A 21,599-nucleotide genomic window follows, 5' to 3' on the forward strand; every position below is an offset into this window, starting at 1 on the left:
TGACCTGTGCCTCGGTTTGACTAGAGGAAAAATTTAAAAAGATTAGTATAAAATTCAAAAGAACAACAAGTTGATTTCCATGTGCACGAATGCTTAAACAGTGCAGTTACTCACTGTTCTCTGCTGTCTGGCTCCTGGCTCAGGTATGACCCCGTAATGTAGGGATGCTGAAGAGCATCAGTGGGAGAGATTCTCTCTTCCCCATCCAGATTCAAGAGTTCTTTCAGGAACTCGATGAAGGCCTTCCTGTCTTCGATTGTCTCATTGTGCCATAGTTCAGTCATCTGGATTAATAAAAATATAGAGCGTTAGGTCAATACACAAGTTCATACCTCTCTTGCTCATGTTAACAAAAAAGAAACAGTGAGTAAATTCAGCTTATAAACGCATGTCTAAAGTAGGTTACATTTTAAAGAAGAGATCTCTAAGTATTTGAACTCAAATATCATAGAGAACACTTACATAGAGCAGGTCATCTAATGATGACAAATGTGGACGATATTCGGGCCACTCCTCAGCTTTTGTTCTGTTCCTAGACTTGTACTCTTCTGGTGTCTGAGGAAACACAATGACAATAAAAGGGGTTTAAGATACGTTTAGGGCAACAATCAAGGTTCAACAACAATAAAAACTATGTTTTACCAGCAACCTCCATCTTGTGACCAATTCATCCACCTCATGACAAAAGAACTTCTTGCTGTAAAGGCCAAATTGGAGCTGTTGTTTTGATGGCATTCCCAGCATCTCCACCATGCTCTGCATCTGCAGAAAGAACACAGTTGCACACATTAGGGGCAGGTCGTCAAGACTATCTATACCTGTGTACATGTGAAAAAGAGAATGTAGGTAATTAAATGATTGAAGGGATGATGTATAAAAAAGACGACCTACCATGAGGTATTCGCAGTGGACAGGAAAGAGGTTGTCATTAAGGAAGAGGAATGCCAGCGTGCAGCCCGCTCCCCACATGTCAATGGCCCCCGAGTAAGGAAGGCCAAGACAAATCTCTGGGGCCCTGTGAAGCAAAATTAATGAAAGACACTTTAGAACTCTAAATCTTAGCATTAAGTACCAACACTATAATAACACAGATTTGTTACAAAAATCCAGAAGTTGTTCAGGGTGACACCCTCATACCTGTAGCCGGTTGGTTGAATTCTGAGCCCGGGCGTGGCGGCAGAAATGGGAGAAGCCACTCCAAAATCAATTAGCTTTACGCTAAATGAACTGTCATCAATGTTGACCATCATGATGTTGTTTGGCTTGATGTCATTGTGCATTATTTTTACAGCTTTCAGTCCCTGTAATGCCACCATCAGCTGCAGGGACACAATGAGAAAAGGATAAGAATGGAGTTCCTCTTATGGAGCTGTTTAAGCTCAGGTTTGAACTCATGGCTTTCTTAATTGATCAGCAAGTAATAAAAAGATTCATACCTGCTTTGCAATAGGACGGATGAAGTTGACGTTTAATGAACGGACCAGGTGGAGCAAATCCACGTCCAACAGCTCAAAGACGAGGCACTTATGGCCCAGGTATTCAAACTGCTCATAAAATGTCACCAGATTGAAGTGGTCAGCATTCAGAGAGCTGATGGTCTTCAACACTGACAGCTAGAGGGGAAAAAAAGGACAATTAGATCATCTTCATCACTTTACCCCAAAAATTCATAGTTAAAGTTCTGTTGAAGGCACCAAACACTTGCTTCGTCCTCCACATTTTGAAAATACGTCTTCTTTAGGATTTTTACTGCCACCAATTTGCTGCTGTTGTGAGCACGACACTTGGCAACTTTCCCAAAGCTACCTTCTCCGATAAACTCCAGGATTGTGTACCGAGTGGAGGGGCTGTGGAGGGCATGGCCTACCATTAGAGGATGTGCTGTCAAAGTGGATAGACAGGGCACAAGGTTAGTATTCAGTATTTTAACACTAATAATCAATCAAAGAAGGAAATCTTGTTCTGTACTGTCACTTCTAAAGTTTGCGTTAGAAAAAAAGGCCAAAAGAAAAAGTCCTGAGTAACAAGGGCATCAATAGAAACGTAATGGTAAAAATATCCAGCAAGAATAATAATAAAGTACGGATACTTCAAAACTAGTTAAATACAGTATTAAGTACTTTAAGTTCATTTGTCCATACTTAATGTATGCATGTACAATATAGCAAACAGTTTATTGATGTTATTTGAAAGTGAACGGTTGTCTAACTGCAAGATGATAGAGAACCCAACAGTATCTACTTGTAGTTTGGTTTTAAAGAAAAAGCAGGCCTGCAAATCCACTATATATGTGAAGTCCTGTCTCTCTATTGACTGCATGTGTAGCACATCCTCATTTTCTGTTGGTACACTGAGCATTTTATTTTTGCTGTAAAAGTTATTCAAAATATTTAGGTCAAACACTCTTATATTTTGTATGACATGCACACACATCTTTGGCTCTGAAAGCTCCCACGAAGTGTTCCAAACATATTTTCTATAGATAATCTGTAATTCTTTAAGGAAATCTAGTGATTCCTTCACTGATTACAGTGTTTTTTTTATTTTTTTTATTTATTTTAGTAGATTACAATTCCTCCTCATATTTTGTCTGTAAATACTGTCTTACCTGCAGCAGCCATTCCTCACTCAGGTCTTTACTATTTAACCTTTCAAACTTCACAAAAAATGTTTGTTTTACTTGTTAATACAAAGATACTCAGAGAGCTTTTGCTACTTGACCACTTGCAGTGAGAGAAGCAACTGACGTTCTAAAATTGTTTGGTTCTCTTTCATCTTGCTGCCACGGCAACCATTCAACTTTCAAGTAATGTCAACAAACTGTTACCTAAAAAAAAAACAAAAAAACAATAATTTAACAATAATAATTATAAAAAAAGTATTAAGTATTAATACATGGAGCTCCTCCTGATATATCACATCCATTCTGTGAACATTGAGGTCAAACACTTTTTTTTATGTATTACATGTAGGGATGGGAATTAAACGCGTTAATTGCGATTGATTAAATAATTACAGAAAAATAACGCCGTTAATCGCTTTTTTTGCGCTCCTAACAGAGCGGAGCCTTTGTTATTTAAAGTGTTCCCGGTATACCCATAATACTGATGCACAGACTACAATACAAGACGGGACACAGGTGTGCTTCTTTGGTGTTAATTTTGGCTTGTAAAAACACCAGATGGAAAACAAAAGCCAAGTTGTTTTCAAATTGTGCAAGAAAGAGAGTTTGCTGATCACTGGACCTTTTGCAGCCTCTTGTACCACCTCAATGCTAACATGTAGCGGCTAGCGTGGACACTCGCACAGTGCTAGCTGCTACATGCTAACACGCTGTGTTGTCTGTACACACTGGACATGATGACAGGGTTCAGAGCCAAAATGAATGTCTACGACTGACAAATGAACAAAACTCACTGGATAAATGTTATTATCTGAAGGAGAGAAAAAGCAACAAGTTCTGTGTAATTACACGGACTGTGTTCAATGATGTTATTGCTCAGAAAAGTTTGGTTACTGTTTTTGATGCGTTAACTTATAGCACTTCATATGGACCTGATGTTTTATTTCATTTCTATTTTTTTATTCTTTGAAAATTGACAAAAATACACAGCAATATTCTCCCCTGATGGTCTGAACTAAAGGTAGCAGCAGCCGTTGGGATTATAGTCTCAAATACAGCTGAATTATAGTAAATAGCTACAATAACCACAATAATGTTATTAATATAAATGAAAATACCTGAAGTTGAGGGCTTTTCTCAGATAATTTTAGGTGAGATTAAAAAAGACATTAAATAAACAATTACAAAGCACAATTAGTTAAACACTCAGTTTTTTTTTTTTTATCTCTTGACACAAATCATTTAAGGAAAAAATATTTATAAATATATTAAAACCAGAGTAAAAGTACTTTCTAAAGATCTAGGAAATCTAGTGATTCCTTCAATGACTACAGTTTTCTTTTATCTTAGCAGGTTAAAATTCATCCTCATATTTTGTCTGTAAATACTGTCTTACCTGTAGCAGCCATTCCTCACTCAGGTCTTTACTATTTAACCTTTCAAACTTCACAAAAATGTTTGTTTTACTTGTTAATACAAAGATACTCAGAGAGCTTTTGCTACTTAACCACTTGCAATGAGAGAAGCAACTGACATTCTGGTATTGTTTGGTTCTCTTTCATCTTGCTGCCACGGCAACCATTCAACTTTCAAGTTATGTCAACAAACTGTTTCCTATATTGTCCATGTATACATACAGTGTGAACAAAGTAAGTTAATGTACTTAAACACTGTACTTAACTAATATTTTCAAGTATATGTACTTTACTTGAGTATATTATTTTGAGATATTTTTTACACTACATTTCGATTGATGCCCTTATTATTACTCAGTACTTTTTCTCTGCTGTCAGCTTAGTTTTTTGCAATTGCTTAATTTCTGATAAATAGTTTCAGTAGATTCTATGATACATTTAGTCTGTCACACTCATCATTGCGTTCAGTATTTCAACACTAAGACCATGGAAATTACATCTTGTTCTGTCACTCCTAAAGTTTGGATTCAAATAAAAATAGCAGGCCTGTACACACTTTGGCTGTGAAAGCTCTCAAACTGCTTCAAACAGTATCATCAACACAAGATATTAAACTTGTTTTTGAAGGGAAATATTTTCTCAATATTATAACCACAGTTAATGTATTTTCTAAGGATAATCCATACTTTTATTTATTTTATTTTTTTTGAAAGAAAATCTAGTGATTCCTTCAATGACTAAAGTGTTCTTTTATCTTAGCAGATTAAAATTAATCATCATATTTTGTCTGTAATTTTTGTCTTACCTGTAGCAGCCATTCCTCACTCAGGTCTTTACTATTTAACCTTTCAAACTTCACAAAAAATGCTTGTTTTACTTTTTGATACAAAGACACTCAGAGAGCTTTTGCTACTTAACCACTTGCAGTGAGAGAAGCAACTGAAGATTCAGTTTTGTTTGGTTCTCTTACATATTGCTGCCACGGCAACGTTCACTTTCAAGTAACGTCAACAAAGTGTTTCCTATATTGTACATGTATACATACAGTGTGAACAAATTAAGTTAATGTACTTAAATTTTGTACCGGACCAGTATTTTCACAGAAATGTACTTTACTTGAGTATTCTTTTTAGGGTAAATGGTAAATGGACTTGATTTTATATAGCGCTTTATCACCACACTGAAGCAGTCTCAAAGCGCTTTACATATCAGCTCATTCACCCAATCACTCTCACATTCACACACCAGTGGGACAGGACTGCCATGCAAGGCGCTAGTCGACCACTGGGAGCAACTTAGGGTTCAGTGTCTTGCCCAAGGACACTTCGACACATAGTCAGGTACTGGGATCGAATCCCCAACCTCTCGATCTACCACCTGAGCCACGGTCGCCCTAAAATTAGGGGATAATTTTACATTTCTACTGATGTCCTTATTATTCAGTACTTTTTTTATTCAATCAGCTTAGTTAGGGGGCCAAGCCGGGGACAGGGAACCGCGAACCCTATTGTAATCGTTCCGATTATTATTATTATTAGGGGGCCAAGCCCGCGGGGCCTAGGACCAACGGTGCAAGGAACCCTATTGTAATCGTTCCGATTATTATTATTATAATTTTTACCTTTTATAGTTCCGTTGGTAAAAGTGGTGCTGCAGAATAAACCGTGCAAGGTAGGGCGGTGCCCTTTGGTGGTTGGGTCCAAAACCCCCAGGGGACCTTGGATGCAAAATTCACCTATATCCGCCAGCAGGTGGTGCTATAACAAAGATCAACGCGTTTTGGCCAATAACTCCCACACCTTTTGTTGCAAATTTAAAACCTTCGTATCCACAGATTCCTTGAATAGCACTGAATTACCTGGGATAGGCCACGCCCATGTCCGCCTAACTTTTCTCGGTTCAAAATTGCAAAAACTGGAAAACCTACTTTTTCGAAATCCTCCTTGGGGTTTTGTCCAATCAGCGTGAAACTTGGCACATAGAGTCTTCAGCTGGACATGATATACAGTTATCAAAATGATTTTGTTCGGGGTAAATTATGCGCAAATTATTAACGAGTAAAGTTTTCTAGCTAGCTATAAAAACAAACTGGCGCATATCTCGGTCAAAATAAATGCTATCAACACCAAATCTGAGATCCTTAGTTGGCATGTGACTGTGAGGGTATGCGCCAAATTTGAATGACGTAGACCACTAGGGGGCGCTACAAATAATGAATATTTATATATCTTAATTGGCACAACCAATTGTTACCAAATTTGGAGGGTGTGATCTTGGGTCCCTCCTGAGGCGATATCTCAAAGTTATTCACGATTGGTCAAAGTGGGCGTGCCTTTCAGGGTACCCAAGGACACCCTGAAAGGCGCCTCTAATTATAATGTATTTAAATATTTATTGTTAAAACACGCTAAAAATCTACAATAAATACACACAACACAACCATGAATAAATGACACTTTGCTTTCTCTTTTTTATTGTACTGATTTCTACTTTTTCTAAGCAGTAAAATATTGCCAAATAATTCTCCACAATGGAGAAAATGATGCCAAACTCTTTCAGATGATTTTGATCATTTTTTGTTGATCATTTATCAAAAGTCTCTAGATTTCCTATATATTGATTTATAATAAAAAATATTAATCTTTTAATGTTAAACTGTTGAAAAAAATTTTGAGACAATATTTGCCTTAATTAAGTATAAATATGTCACAAAAGGTAGGAAATTTAAAGTAAAGATCCTGATATCTGTCACTTATTGCTTGGATATTGTCGGTTTCTTACAGTTTCCCGCATAAAATCTGAGGCCCACTTGAGATCAAACTGGTCTGTATTTGGCCCCTGAACTAAAATAAATTTGACACACCGGTTTTAGAGCATTGGTCAGTTGGATTTCAAGTGGTCCAGACCAACATTTTTATGAAAGAAATATTTAGCAATATTGTGCACTAAAATTTGACAATATTCAAACAACAGAAACTTTTCATGGGAATTATTTAAGCAGAAATGGAAGTAATTTTAAATCACTGTATCATCATAATAAATAAATAACATTTCAACAGATTTATTTGAAAGTAGAACTGTCAAGTGGAGTTTTATCTAATTTGTTACATATACACTGAAGTTCTACAATATTTGCAGGGGTTCACAGTTTTCCAATACATATATATAACACGATGGAAGTCATTTTTACTCTGACATTGTTGAAAGAAACCTAATCCTGCCCAATCCGCAAATTATTTGACAAAATTTCTCCAAATTAAATAAATATTCCAGTAGTCACTACCTGTCACCTATTGTTTGGATATTGTTGGTGTCGTATAGACCAGGGATTCTCAACTGGTCTCACCCTGGGACCCACATTTTGCCACGGTCATTAAATCGCGACCCACTTTTTTTTTTAGTTTTTCAAAAAAAGCTGTTGAAAACACACATATATAATCTTTTTTTTAAGACAAATCTATTAATTTTCCTGTGCAACATGCATTTTACAGCATTCCTGTCAAAAGAAACGTTTCATTCAAAATAAAAGAAAAGTCCAACATGAAACATTAAGTATTTATTTATTTTTGACCAGCTGTCTGCGACCCACCCAGTACAGGTCCGCGACCCACTTTTAAGTACCGACCTACCAGTTGAGAATAGCTGGTATAAACAACATACCTTTTATACAATTTATATGCAACTCTCACTAATGTTTAAATTGTTTGATTCCCAACCTCTGCGGCCCACTTCAGATCAAACGTATCCGTATTTGGCCCCTGAACTAAAATGAGTTGGACACCCGTGGTTTAGAGTTTTTTTTAAACACTACAGATGACATTGTGTCCGGTCACTGAGAGGCTGATATTTGTCCTTGTGCCTGTGCAGCAGAGTGAATCCGCTGCAGCAGCGCTGGATGGAGCTGAGGGACAGAGAAACATCGAGCTCACCAGTACAACCAGCAGCTTCTGCACCAGTTTGCAGAAGCTCAGGACACTCTCAGAGAGCTGCAGGCCCGCAACGCTGAAATGAAACTGATTAGGGTGAGCATACAACACAGCAACGATCTGAGAGAGCCAATACGTTCCCTGTGAGTGCCAAACCTTGACCTTTGACTCACAAAATATACTGAATAATAAAAACAACAGGCAAACAACAACAAAATCTACACAATGACACCAAAAACACACACACACACACTAAGAGAGAAAAATCCACCCTATTGCCAGCACACACAAAAAACGACTACAAAGACACGCTAAATAAGTGGAAAATACACAAAATCACTTCAAAATACACCAAAATAACAGAGCAACAGACAAATCAACATAATTATTAATCAAACAACACCAAAAACACACACACTGAGGGAGAATCATTTAAATAATACCAACAACATGCAAAAACGACAACAAAAACACACAAAATAGGAGAAGAATATACTGAATAATAAAAATAACAGAGGGCTATTCCATAAAGTGGGTTATGTTCAAACTCTGAGTATATTTGGGCTCAAATGAGGGAAATTCATCCTATCCCATTCCTAAACGCGATGTATGTTCTTCTCTGAGTTATGTTACCATGGTAACATTGTCCGTGAACTAAACCTGGTCGCTGGCAGGTTTTATCAAAGAAACCCTGGGTTTCTACCTGGCTCCGCCCACCTGAACACCGTTTTTGAACACTTTAATTAACCTTATAACTTTTCTCTGAAATACATTAGTAACATCACACACCACAGACGTGTTCACATCATTACTAATGTTGTGTTGCTTTATGTTTTTTTTGGGGGTTTTCTGTGCAAACGGTAGTTTTCTTTATAACATTGTGGATGTAGATCATTAAGTGAAAGTCACTGAGAGGTTGATCTGCATTAAAACATCTACTGATGTCTGTAGTAAAGTTCCCTGGATACAAACCTGTGGAGAATGTAAAGGAGGAGATGAAAATTTAAATGAATCCACTTTTAAGGCTTGATTGTTGTTTTTATATTCCATCCATCCATCTATCTTCTCCCGCTTAGCCGTTTCCGGGTCGAGGGGGCAGCATCCTCAGTAGTGTTTTATATTGTTATACAGTTAAATCTGTAGATTATGTATCTTTGAAGTTATGATGGAGCAGTGAATTGTGACGCTGCTCTTGGAAACATAGGGTCAAGGGTTCGTGTGCCACTTCAGTCTTTTTTTCATGACATATTTTTAGGACGTCGAGATGACTCTGGCGACAATATTACATTAAAAATCAATATAAATGATGCAATATCAAGCGGCAGTCACTGTCTTTATATCCATAGTAACAGGAGGACTCTATGCAGCCATCCTATGCTGCTGCCACATCTCATCAGACACATTTTATTCATATTATTCTCCGCTCATCACGTCACTGAAGCAATAAAGTGATGAAGCGACCAAAAGTGTGACTAATTACGGGTGATTTAAGCCACTATAGTCACTGAAGGTGTTTCAGTGTGAACGCACCTTTAGAACAGGCTCATATTCCTCAAACACCGGCTTATTTCACCCATCGGGGTGAATAAATCACTCTCTTCCGGGTGGTTGCCATGGCAGCACGAGTAATCTCTGATCCATTGATGATGGCTTTTTATTGCGCGTGTGCACGTAAGTAACTCAAGGTTTACATACTCAGGGTTGATTGACCCACTTCATACCAGCTGTAATGGAATCAGATACCCAGAGTTTCCCATCGCGGGGTATGTTGACCCAGAGTTTATGGATAGACTCAGAGTTTGTTCACCCTCCTTTATGGAATACTCCTCAGGCAAACAACAACACAATACACAAAATAACACCAAAAACACACAAAATGATGATAGAAATGATCTAAAATTAGAACATGAACTGAAAAGACAAAAGTCAGTCTTTGTCCCACATCAGGTGAGAGACGACCATAAATGATAAAAACTATAGAAATAAATCTATTCAGAAGGCACTAAATACTGTTTCTTTCCACTTATTTACAAAATGAGATTCTTTAGAATATGCGTTATCACTCATTCATTCCATCATTATGATCTATAGTTGTTTTTTCACAGAATTCTGAGCAAAATGTAGTAGTCGGACATAAGGGGGTACTTGGATTCAAAAGTAAGAGAGGGGGGTACTTGAGCCTAAAAAGTTTGAAAACCACTGCTCTAAACAATCCTTAAAATCCTTTTTTAACACTCCTATTATTATTATTACAATTTGACCCCATTCAATGTTTATCATTCAAAAAATAATAATAGTTGACTTTTTTTTTTTGCTTCATATTTCATGACTTTTCCTAATTTAATGGGTAGAATTGATTAAATTACACACATTTGTGTTCCTCTGGGGTCAATTTGACCCCAAGCTGTTTTAGCCATCATAAACTTGTTTGTCTATGTGTGACCTTACATCTCCACATCTGCAGATACAGAATTGATAATTCTGAGTTAATACATGGCACATGCTGTGCCTGACACAAAAACTGAAAATCATTTCCTGGAGGCAAATATCCCTGGGGTCGGATTGACCCCAAGGGTAAAATGTGTTTGTACTATTTGAGGATAATAGGAGGGTTGTAGGGCCCATGTTAAGCTAAATCTACTTTTCTGTGCTTTAAACATGATCAAAGTGTTATATGGGCTTCATACACATGCACAAAGTGTTTTTCTCATTGATTCCCTCAATCGTTAGTTAGAGGGTGATTTGCTCCTTTCTTACTGCAGGGTGAGCCCAACACCTCGCTCCAATTTGATGACGCGTTCCCACTTTGATGACTAATTTGACACGGCACTGAGCTGGAGAAGCCGCGCCTCCAGGAAGCTCTTTGCTGTGATTGACATGTAAACTGACACGCCCATGAGCTCGGCTACAGAGTGGTCGGGAGAAGGGTGGTCCGTCGTCTGGCCCTACGTCACCGTGCGGGGACGAGGAAGTCAGTGTCCCGTCTATAGACACACCCACTTATGCATATACATAAGTAGGTTGCAAATCAACCTGTTTGTGTAGAGTTGATCAGAAAGTGACCTTTCAGAGGCTAAAGCTCTGGAAAACAGGCGAGTTTGGGAAAATAAACCTCAAATACTATGTTTTTGGGGTTCTTAGAACAAATGGAGATGGGTGAAAAATAACATGATATGGGACCTTTAAATTAAAGACATTCCTCATGAAATTTGAAAATCCATGTACCCTTCGTTCTTTGGTTATTTTGTTTCAAAACCAAAACAGATTGTTTTTTTGTTTTATTAATTTTAAACCAGAAACAGGAAAACAGAAAAACCAAAAGCCAAACAAGCAGTGTTTTTCTGTTTTAAAACCAAATCTGGTTCTGTTTGTGTGATATTTGGATATTTACGGGGAAACTAGGACAACAGCTTCATGTTTTAATCTCACCACACAGAACGACTTTTATTCTGCTGCGTTTGATAAAAATGATCTTGTTTCATGTTTTCCACCTCACACTGATGGCAGATGGTATCATTTGTGTGTCGATGACGTTTCGTTAAAGAGTTATTGATGCTGGAAGTCTGAATCTGTGAATATCTGCCAAGTTTACAGAACAGTGTTACGATCCAAGTAGTATCCAGATAAACTGGTGACTGGGCGGACTTTTGCTCCCAGTCCGGACATAAAAAAAAGCAACGCACAAGTCCATCTGTGGAACCGGAGGTGGTGTAATGAATCTACTGGTGCTCCTCGTTTCTTGTGATCAACTTTGTGTGTTGACGGCTGCTGTTAGCGGTATTTATAACGTGCAAAAGAAACATTTTTACTGCCCTCAAAAAAATCTGTAATTGTTTTTGCAAAAGTGTCAAATGGTAGAAGTTCTAACATCTATTGTTCCTCACGCCAGCCTCACAGTTAATAGCCAGTCACCAGTTTATTTGGATACTATTTGGACCGTAACACCGCGAAACAAAACATTAACGTGAGCAGCTTTTTACGAGCTAAAACATCCACAGAAAACTGATGAAATCAATCCTAAACAGTCCTATTGTGTGTGGAGACCTGGTCCCAGGACCTGCAGATGGAAACCAGGTGCCGCGGGCTTCAGTTCTCACTCTCATTTCCCCGTAAATATTAAATATTACACAAACAGAACAAGTTTTTAGAAAATGATTAAATAAAGAAAAAGAACTGGAAAACGCTGCTTATCTGTTGTTTGGTTTTTCCTGTATTTCTGTTTTGGTTTTAAATCAGTAAAACAACATAACCACAATATTTGTTATTTTGATTTGGTTTTAAAACGGAATAACTAAAGAACGACGGGTACATTAACTCTTTTTTTCTATTATTGTTGAATAAATGTCCATTTGTTTAACAGAGGATGGAGACCTACTCAAATCCCTACCCACACATTGCTGCAGAAGAAATAAAAACATCTCCCCTGCATGGTTGGTTTTTTATTTAAAGTAAACATTTTTTCAGCTGTTTTTATTTGTTAATTAATATTAATAATTACTTTCAGACTTTTCTAAAAGACACTCTGATGATGACTACGTGTCCTCTCTTCATCGGCTCACTAACAACCAGTCTCACTCTGCTGATCTCACCTCGTCTCTGCAACCAGATCACCCACAACGCCCATATTCTATGTCCAATCAGAATACATCATGGTCCTCTGATCCCCACTGGTCCAGGATATCCACGTCTCTATCTAAGAAGCTCTACACAGAGGAACCACAGGTTGTGGATGAAGAGGAGAAGGGTGAAGATGAGTCCAGCAGAGGAGGAAGCTCAGAACGACAAAGGAGAAGTTCATCACTTGGACTGGACGTTCATCCAGGTAGAGGAAAAAACAACAACATAAATCAGACCTAAATCCTCTCTCTTGTTATTATTTTTTATTTTTTATTTTTTTGTCACTGGCAATGTTACATGGGAGCTTTCATTCCTCATTAATTCAGAATAAAAGTTAAATCATCTTTAAAAATTTAATTCCTAATGCAAATTGTATTCCAAATTAAACCTAAATCTGAATTAGGTGGCTGGTTTGTTCCGATTTAAATTCTGAATTAAATAATTCCTCTATCTTGTATTGCATTTTTACCTAACCATAGTAAAAACACTGACGAAACAGGGACTGGGTTTAAACCTCTAAACCCAAAGAACACTATAATAGGAAAATAGTTGAGCAAAAACAACACAGAAAATCAGGTAACCGGGACTCGAACTCGCAACCCTGAGCATGAAAATCCAAAATATTACATAGGACAGTGGCTTCCAAACTTTTCACAGTCCCGTACCGCTTCAGACATTTAACCTATAAAACCATGTACCCCCCTACTCCTCCACACTTAAAAAAACATAATAATGTAATGTCATATGCAGTTTAGCCCTACAAGGGAATTTTTCTCAGAATTTTACCTATCCTGTTGAGGAGTAATATATAATGAAAAAAAACAACAATAAGAAAACATCTTTTTCAGAATTATCACTTGTTTGATTCATCTAATAATTTAACCAACTGGCATTTTTAGTAATAAACCTATTTTTTCTTTGTTTTAGAAAAATAAGTTGACCAAACATTTATGTAAATTTGTTATGTTGCTGCTGTTTTTATCCTGCAATATGAGCCAACGCAACGACATTTCATTGTTATCTGTACTGTAAAGTTCAAGTTTGAATGAAGTTTGAATAAAGAAAGTCCAAGTCTTAATTGAACGTATCGCAGTAGTACAGCATATTGATCACCCTGAAACTGTGAAATACAACTCACTACAACTTAAATAAGATGGATGAGCCAATGTTTGGCTGAATTTGAGTGAATCTGTCTTTAATCGTTCTCCACGTTTCTATTTTTCTGTCCACATTCACACACGTGGGGGTCTACATGGTGGCAAAGTACATTAAGGTCTTGATAAAACATTTGTCTAGTGCAAACAAATGCAGCTTTTGCCATATTTGCAATTTTTTTGTCAAGATTCTTTCACTCTGATGTTTCCATGTAGGAAAATCCCAACAAAATTTGAAATAAGATCAAATTGTTGGTTAGCTTTTACTGAGGCCAAAAGGTTTTGTTGTGGCGGATTTTTATATTCATCATCATATCGTCAAATGTATGTTCATGTGTACAATTTGTCATGTTTTAATACATGATGACTCCATTACTCTTTGCACTTTTGAACAGCTGAATCATGTTAGATTAAACAGTACAGATCGTATTGTACTCATACACACAGAGTCTCTGCTGAGGGCCAAAACTCAAACTCACATGCAGATATACACGAACGCACACACTATCAAGGATAGATAAGACTGGCGCCCAATCTTCCTCATAATATACACGTCTTCATCATCCTCCAACATTTCCACTGTGGGAGCATCTGACTCCCTCCTTTTCTTTCTTTCAGGGTTGGGACCTTTTCTCACATCTGTATAAAAGCTTAAGCTTGCAACTGTTAGACAGAGCGGCTCTCGATCATCGGACGTCCGCCCGGGTGGTCACTAATTTTGTCCATCTTTGTACTTTTTTTACTTAGTTTTATAATAAACCTTTTTTATAAAATCATCAATGCTTCGCCTGGACTCCATCACTCAACCAGAGCAATAAATCATGTCTCCAAATTAGGTCAACCGCAAATTTTGCCGTAACAGTTTCATAATTCCAGGGGATCTATTGGGGGATTTACCATACTGTTACAGATTGGCACAAAGTGCACAGCCATGTCCAGCTCATCATGCCAAACAGGGAGATCTGCTGCACCTGTAGAGTTGAGCATGGCTGTGAGTTGTTGACAATCAGCTGGACTGGAGTACATAAGGAGGATTTTCACTCTTGATTCCGTTGCTGTGAGAAATTGGACTCAGAAGGTTTGGCATCATGTGCTGGTCTTCTTTAAAGCTTGAGTTTGACTGTGAATAATTCATCCAAGTAGAGAGCAGAGGATCTTTATTATTTTGGTGTGTAGTTTTTTTTTTTTTTTTTTTAGATCACCCATCACCAACCCTTTTAATTATTTTCAGTAGGAAAATGATTATGAACAGAGTCAAAATGATCACTACTGTTCATTAATCAATAATATTTTGTCAGATTTTATTCCATCACAAATGTTTTACCAATTCTAAATATATGATCTGTTATTGTATCAGTGGCATTATTGTTGAAGCATTGCGTGAGGTGAATAGCTGGGACAAAGGCCACATGGACCTCTGGTAACTATAGGAGGAAGCTGAGATCATGCTACCATGTTGGTGTTTGGAATTAGTTTTTCAGGCCGACATGTATTGGGCAATGCCCCTCTTCACTTCTATCCAGGACTTTTAGCAGCTCTGCAGAACATTTAGCACACTTCAATGTCAGGTACTTCCCCAAAAAGCTGAGAAAAAAATGTTTGAGAAAGGGGTCAAAACTATGAAAACATTAACAAAGCAGGTAAGTCATAAATGTTTATTGTAAAAATGTCGCAAAATTATGCCAATTGCATGAGAGAGGGTACTCGGTACTGCAATCTTTGGGTTAATATGCCACAATTTTATTTAAAACAGGGTACACAGCATCCCAATCCTCAGGCAAATGTGCCTCCATCAGTCCACATTTGCTGTTTTCATTAAATATGGGGTACTCTGCATCCCAGTCTTCAGGTGAATGTGCCTCAATGAGTCCAACTTTGTCGTTTTAATGAGAAACGGGGTACTCGTCATCCCAGACTTCGGGTGAATGTGCCTCAATGAGTCCACATTTGTCGTTTTCATGAGAAACGGGGTACTTGTCATCCCAGTCTTCAGGTGAATGTGCCTCAATGAGTCCACATTTGCTGTTTTCATTAAATATGGGGTACTCTGCATCCCAGTCTTCAGGTGAATGTGCCTCAATTAGTCCAACTTTGTCGTTTTCATGAGAAACGGGGTACTCGTCATCCCAGACTTCAGGTGAATGTGCCTCAATGAGTCCAACTTTGTCGTTTTCATGAGAAACGGGGTACTCGTCATCCCAGACTTCAGGTGAATGTGCCTCAATGAGTCCAACTTTGTCGTTTTCACGAGAAACGGGGTACTCGTCATCCCAGACTTCAGGTGAATGTGCCTCAATGAGTCCAACTTTGTCGTTTTCATGAGAAACGGGGTACTCGTCATCCCAGACTTCAGGTGAATGTGCCTCAATGAGTCCAACTTTGTCGTTTTCACGAGAAACGGGGTATTCGTCATCCCAGACTTCAGGTGAATGTGCCTCAATGAGTCCACATTTGCCGTTTTCATGAAATATGTGGTACTCGGCATCCCAGTCTTCAGGTGAATGTGCCTCAATGAGTCCAACTTTGTCGTTTTCATGAGAAACGGGGTACTCGTCATCCCAGACTTCAGGTGAATGTGCCTCAATGAGTCCAACTTTGTCGTTTTCATGAGAAACGGGGTACTCGTCATCCCAGACTTCAGGTGAATGTGCCTCAATGAGTCCAACTTTGTCGTTTTCACGAGAAACGGGGTACTCGTCATCCCAGACTTCAGGTGAATGTGCCTCAATGAGTCCAACTTGTCGTTTTCATGAGAAACGGGGTACTCATCATCCCAGACTTCAGGTGAATGTGCCTCAATGAGTCCAACTTTGTCGTTTTCACGAGAAACGGGGTACTCGTCATCCCAGACTTCAGGTGAATGTGCCTCAATGAGTCCACATTTGCCGTTTTCATGAAATATGGGGTACTCGGCATCCCAGTCTTCAGGTGAATGTGCCTCAATGAGTCCAACTTTGTCGTTTTCATGAGAAACGGGGTACTCGTCATCCCAGACTTCAGGTGAATGTGCCTCAATGAGTCCAACTTTGTCGTTTTCATGAGAAACGGGGTACTCATCATCCCAGACTTCAGGTGAATGTGCCTCAATGAGTCCAACTTTGTCGTTTCATGAGAAACGGGGTACTCGTCATCCCAGACTTCAGGTGAATGTGCCTCAATGAGTCCAACTTTGTCGTTTTCACGAGAAACGGGGTACTCGTCATCCCAGACTTCAGGTGAATGTGCCTCAATGAGTCCACATTTGCCGTTTTCATGAAATATGTGGTACTCGGCATCCCAGTCTTCAGGTGAATGTGCCTCAATGAGTCCAACTTTGTCGTTTTCATGAGAAACGGGGTACTCGTCATCCCAGACTTCGTGTGAATGTGCCTCAATGAGTCCAACTTTGTCGTTTTCATGAGAAACGGAGTACTCGTCATCCCAGACTTCGGGTGAATGTGCCTCCATCAGTCCACATTTGCTGTTTTCATTAAATATGGGGTACTCTGCATCCCAGTCTTCAGGTGAATGTGCCTCAATGAGTCCAACTTTGTCGTTTTCATGAGAAACGGGGTACTCGTCATCCCAGACTTCAGGTGAATGTGCCTCAATGAGTCCAACTTTGTCGTTTTCACGAGAAACGGGGTACTCGTCATCCCAGACTTCAGGTGAATGTGCCTCAATGAGTCCAACTTTGTCGTTTTCATGAGAAACGGGGTACTCGTCATCCCAGACTTCAGGTGAATGTGCCTCAATGAGTCCAACTTTGTCGTTTCATGAGAAACGGAGTACTCGTCATCCCAGACTTGGGGTGAATGTGCCTCCATCAGTCCACATTTGCTGTTTTCATTAAATATGTGGTACTCGGCATCCCAGTCTTCAGGTGAATGTGCCTCAATGAGTCCAACTTTGTCGTTTTCATGAGAAACGGGGTACTCGTCATCCCAGACTTCGGGTGAATGTGCCTCAATGAGTCCACATTTGCCGTTTTCATTAAATATGTGGTACTCGCATCCCAGTCTTCAGGTGAATGTGCCTCAATGAGTCCACATTTGCCGTTTTCATTAAATATGGGGTACTCGGCATCCCAGTCTTCAGGTGAATGTGCCTCAATGAGTCCAACTTTGTCGTTTTCATGAGAAACGGGGTACTCGTCATCCCAGACTTCGGGTGAATGTGCCTCAATGAGTCCAACTTTGTCGTTTTCATGAGAAATGGGGTACTCGTCATCCCAGACTTCGGGTGAATGTGCCTCGATGAGTCCAACTTTGTCGTTTTCATGAGAAATGGGGTACTCGTCATCCCAGACTTCGGGCGAATGTGCCTCGATGAGTCCAACTTTGTCGTTTTCATGAGAAATGGGGTACTCGTCATCCCAGACTTCGGGTGAATGTGCCTCAATGAGTCCAACTTTGTCGTTTTCATGAGAAACGGGGTACTTGTCATCCCAGACTTCGGGTGAATGTGCCTCAATGAGTCCACATTTGCCGTTTTCATTAAATATGGGGTACTCGGCATCCCAGTCTTCAGGTGAATGTGCCTCGATGAGTCCAACTTTGTCGTTTTCATGAGAAACGGGGTACTCGTCATCCCAGACTTCGGGTGAATGTGCCTCAATGAGTCCAACTTTGTCGTTTTCATGAGAAACGGGGTACTCGTCATCCCAGACTTCGGGTGAATGTGACTCAATGACCTGTGCCTCGGTTTGACTAGAGGAAAATTTAAAAAGATTAGTATAAAATTCAAAAGAACAACAAGTTGATTTCCATGTGCACGAATGCTTAAACAGTGCAGTTACTCACTGTTCTCTGCTGTCTGGCTCCTGGCTCAGGTATGACCCCGTAATGTAGGGATGCTGAAGAGCATCAGTGGGAGAGATTCTCTCTTCCCCATCCAGATTCAAGAGTTCTTTCAGGAACTCGATGAAGGCCTTCCTGTCTTCGATTGTCTCATTGTGCCATAGTTCAGTCATCTGGATTAATAAAAATATAGAGCGTTAGGTCAATACACAAGTTCATACCTCTCTTGCTCATGTTAACAAAAAAGAAACAGTGAGTAAATTCAGCTTATAAACGCATGTCTAAAGTAGGTTACATTTTAAAGAAGAGATCTCTAAGTATTTGAACTCAAATATCATAGAGAACACTTACATAGAGCAGGTCATCTAATGATGACAAATGTGGACGATATTCGGGCCACTCCTCAGCTTTTGTTCTGTTCCTAGACTTGTACTCTTCTGGTGTCTGAGGAAACACAATGACAATAAAAGGGGTTTAAGATACGTTTAGGGCAACAATCAAGGTTCAACAACAATAAAAACTATGTTTTAACCAGCAACCTCCATCTTGTGACCAATTCATCCACCTCATGACAAAAGAACTTCTTGCTGTAAAGGCCAAATTGGAGCTGTTGTTTTGATGGCATTCCCAGCATCTCCACCATGCTCTGCATCTGCAGAAAGAACACAGTTGCACACATTAGGGGCAGGTCGTCAAGACTATCTATACCTGTGTACATGTGAAAAAGAGAATGTAGGTAATTAAATGATTGAAGGGATGATGTATAAAAAAGACGACCTACCATGAGGTATTCGCAGTGGACAGGAAAGAGGTTGTCATTAAGGAAGAGGAATGCCAGCGTGCAGCCCGCTCCCCACATGTCAATGGCCCCCGAGTAAGGAAGGCCAAGACAAATCTCTGGGGCCCTGTGAAGCAAAATTAATGAAAGACACTTTAGAACTCTAAATCTTAGCATTAAGTACCAACACTATAATAACACAGATTTGTTACAAAAATCCAGAAGTTGTTCAGGGTGACACCCTCATACCTGTAGCCGGTTGGTTGAATTCTGAGCCCGGGCGTGGCGGCAGAAATGGGAGAAGCCACTCCAAAATCAATTAGCTTTACGCTAAATGAACTGTCATCAATGTTGACCATCATGATGTTGTTTGGCTTGATGTCATTGTGCATTATTTTTACAGCTTTCAGTCCCTGTAATGCCACCATCAGCTGCAGGGACACAATGAGAAAAGGATAAGAATGGAGTTCCTCTTATGGAGCTGTTTAAGCTCAGGTTTGAACTCATGGCTTTCTTAATTGATCAGCAAGTAATAAAAAGATTCATACCTGCTTTGCAATAGGACGGATGAAGTTGACGTTTAATGAACGGACCAGGTGGAGCAAATCCACGTCCAACAGCTCAAAGACGAGGCACTTATTGCCCAGGTTTTCAAACTGCTCATAAAATGTCACCAGATTGAAGTGATCAGCATTCAGAGAGCTGATGGTCTTCAACACTGACAGCTAGAGGGGAAAAAAAGGACAATTAGATCATCTTGATCACTTTACCCCAAAAATTCATAGTTAAAGTTCTGTTGAAGGCACCAAACACTTACTTCGTCCTCCACATTTTGAAAATACTTCTTTAGGATTTTTACTGCCACCAATTTGCTGCTGTTGTGAGCACGACACTCGACAACTTTCCCAAAGCTACCTTCTCCAATAACCTCCAGGATTGTGTACCGAGTGGAGGGGCTGTGCAGGGCATGGCCTACCATTAGAGGATGTGCTGTCAAAGTGGATAGACAGGGCACAAGGTTAGTATTCAGTATTTTAACACTAATAATCAATCAAAGAAGGAAATCTTGTTCTGTACTGTCACTTCTAAAGTTTGCGTTAGAAAAAAAGGCCAAAAGAAAAAGTCCTGAGTAACAAGGGCATCAATAGAAACGTAATGGTAAAAATATCCAGCAAGAATAATAATAAAGTACGGATACTTCAAAACTAGTTAAATACAGTATTAAGTACTTTAAGTTCATTTGTCCATACTTAATGTATGCATGTACAATATAGCAAACAGTTTATTGATGTTATTTGAAAGTGAACGGTTGTCTAACTGCAAGATGATAGAGAACCCAACAGTATCTACTTGTAGTTTGGTTTTAAAGAAAAAGCAGGCCTGCAAATCCACTATATATGTGAAGTCCTGTCTCTCTATTGACTGCATGTGTAGCACATCCTCATTTTCTGTTGGTACACTGAGCATTTTATTTTTGCTGTAAAAGTTATTCAAAATATTTAGGTCAAACACTCTTATATTTTGTATGACATGCACACACATCTTTGGCTCTGAAAGCTCCCACGAAGTGTTCCAAACATATTTTCTATAGATAATCTGTAATTCTTTAAGGAAATCTAGTGATTCCTTCACTGATTACAGTGTTTTTTTTATTTTTTTTATTTATTTTAGTAGATTACAATTCCTCCTCATATTTTGTCTGTAAATACTGTCTTACCTGCAGCAGCCATTCCTCACTCAGGTCTTTACTATTTAACCTTTCAAACTTCACAAAAAATGTTTGTTTTACTTGTTAATACAAAGATACTCAGAGAGCTTTTGCTACTTGACCACTTGCAGTGAGAGAAGCAACTGACGTTCTAAAATTGTTTGGTTCTCTTTCATCTTGCTGCCACGGCAACCATTCAACTTTCAAGTAATGTCAACAAACTGTTACCTAAAAAAAAAACAAAAAAACAATAATTTAACAATAATAATTATAAAAAAAGTATTAAGTATTAATACATGGAGCTCCTCCTGATATATCACATCCATTCTGTGAACATTGAGGTCAAACACTTTTTTTTATGTATTACATGTAGGGATGGGAATTAAACGCGTTAATTGCGATTGATTAAATAATTACAGAAAAATAACGCCGTTAATCGCTTTTTTTGCGCTCCTAACAGAGCGGAGCCTTTGTTATTTAAAGTGTTCCCGGTATACCCATAATACTGATGCACAGACTACAATACAAGACGGGACACAGGTGTGCTTCTTTGGTGTTAATTTTGGCTTGTAAAAACACCAGATGGAAAACAAAAGCCAA

General features: G+C 38.8%; 2 protein-coding genes across 2 annotated transcripts; both read right to left on the reverse strand.

Annotated features, from left to right (window-relative positions):
* Window positions 1-438: 438 nt before the first annotated feature.
* Window positions 439-1,878, reverse strand: LOC114470701 (homeodomain-interacting protein kinase 3-like). Its single transcript, XM_028459045.1, has 6 exons — window positions 1,706-1,878; window positions 1,437-1,613; window positions 1,138-1,319; window positions 892-1,015; window positions 643-762; window positions 439-555 (listed from the first exon to the last, which is right to left on the reverse strand). The coding sequence occupies exons 1-6, from the start codon at window positions 1,868-1,870 to the stop codon at window positions 439-441; spliced, it is 885 nt and encodes a 294-aa protein (XP_028314846.1). The 5' UTR covers window positions 1,871-1,878.
* A 16,962-nt stretch (window positions 1,879-18,840) lies between these two features.
* Window positions 18,841-20,270, reverse strand: LOC114470702 (homeodomain-interacting protein kinase 3-like). Its single transcript, XM_028459048.1, has 6 exons — window positions 20,109-20,270; window positions 19,840-20,016; window positions 19,541-19,722; window positions 19,295-19,418; window positions 19,067-19,165; window positions 18,841-18,957 (listed from the first exon to the last, which is right to left on the reverse strand). The coding sequence occupies exons 1-6, from the start codon at window positions 20,268-20,270 to the stop codon at window positions 18,841-18,843; spliced, it is 861 nt and encodes a 286-aa protein (XP_028314849.1).
* Between the last annotated feature and the right edge of the window lie 1,329 nt (window positions 20,271-21,599).

The sequence above is a fragment of the Gouania willdenowi genome, chromosome 10 (assembly GCF_900634775.1).
Source record: "Gouania willdenowi chromosome 10, fGouWil2.1, whole genome shotgun sequence".
Classification (NCBI taxonomy): Eukaryota; Metazoa; Chordata; class Actinopteri; order Blenniiformes; family Gobiesocidae; genus Gouania; species Gouania willdenowi.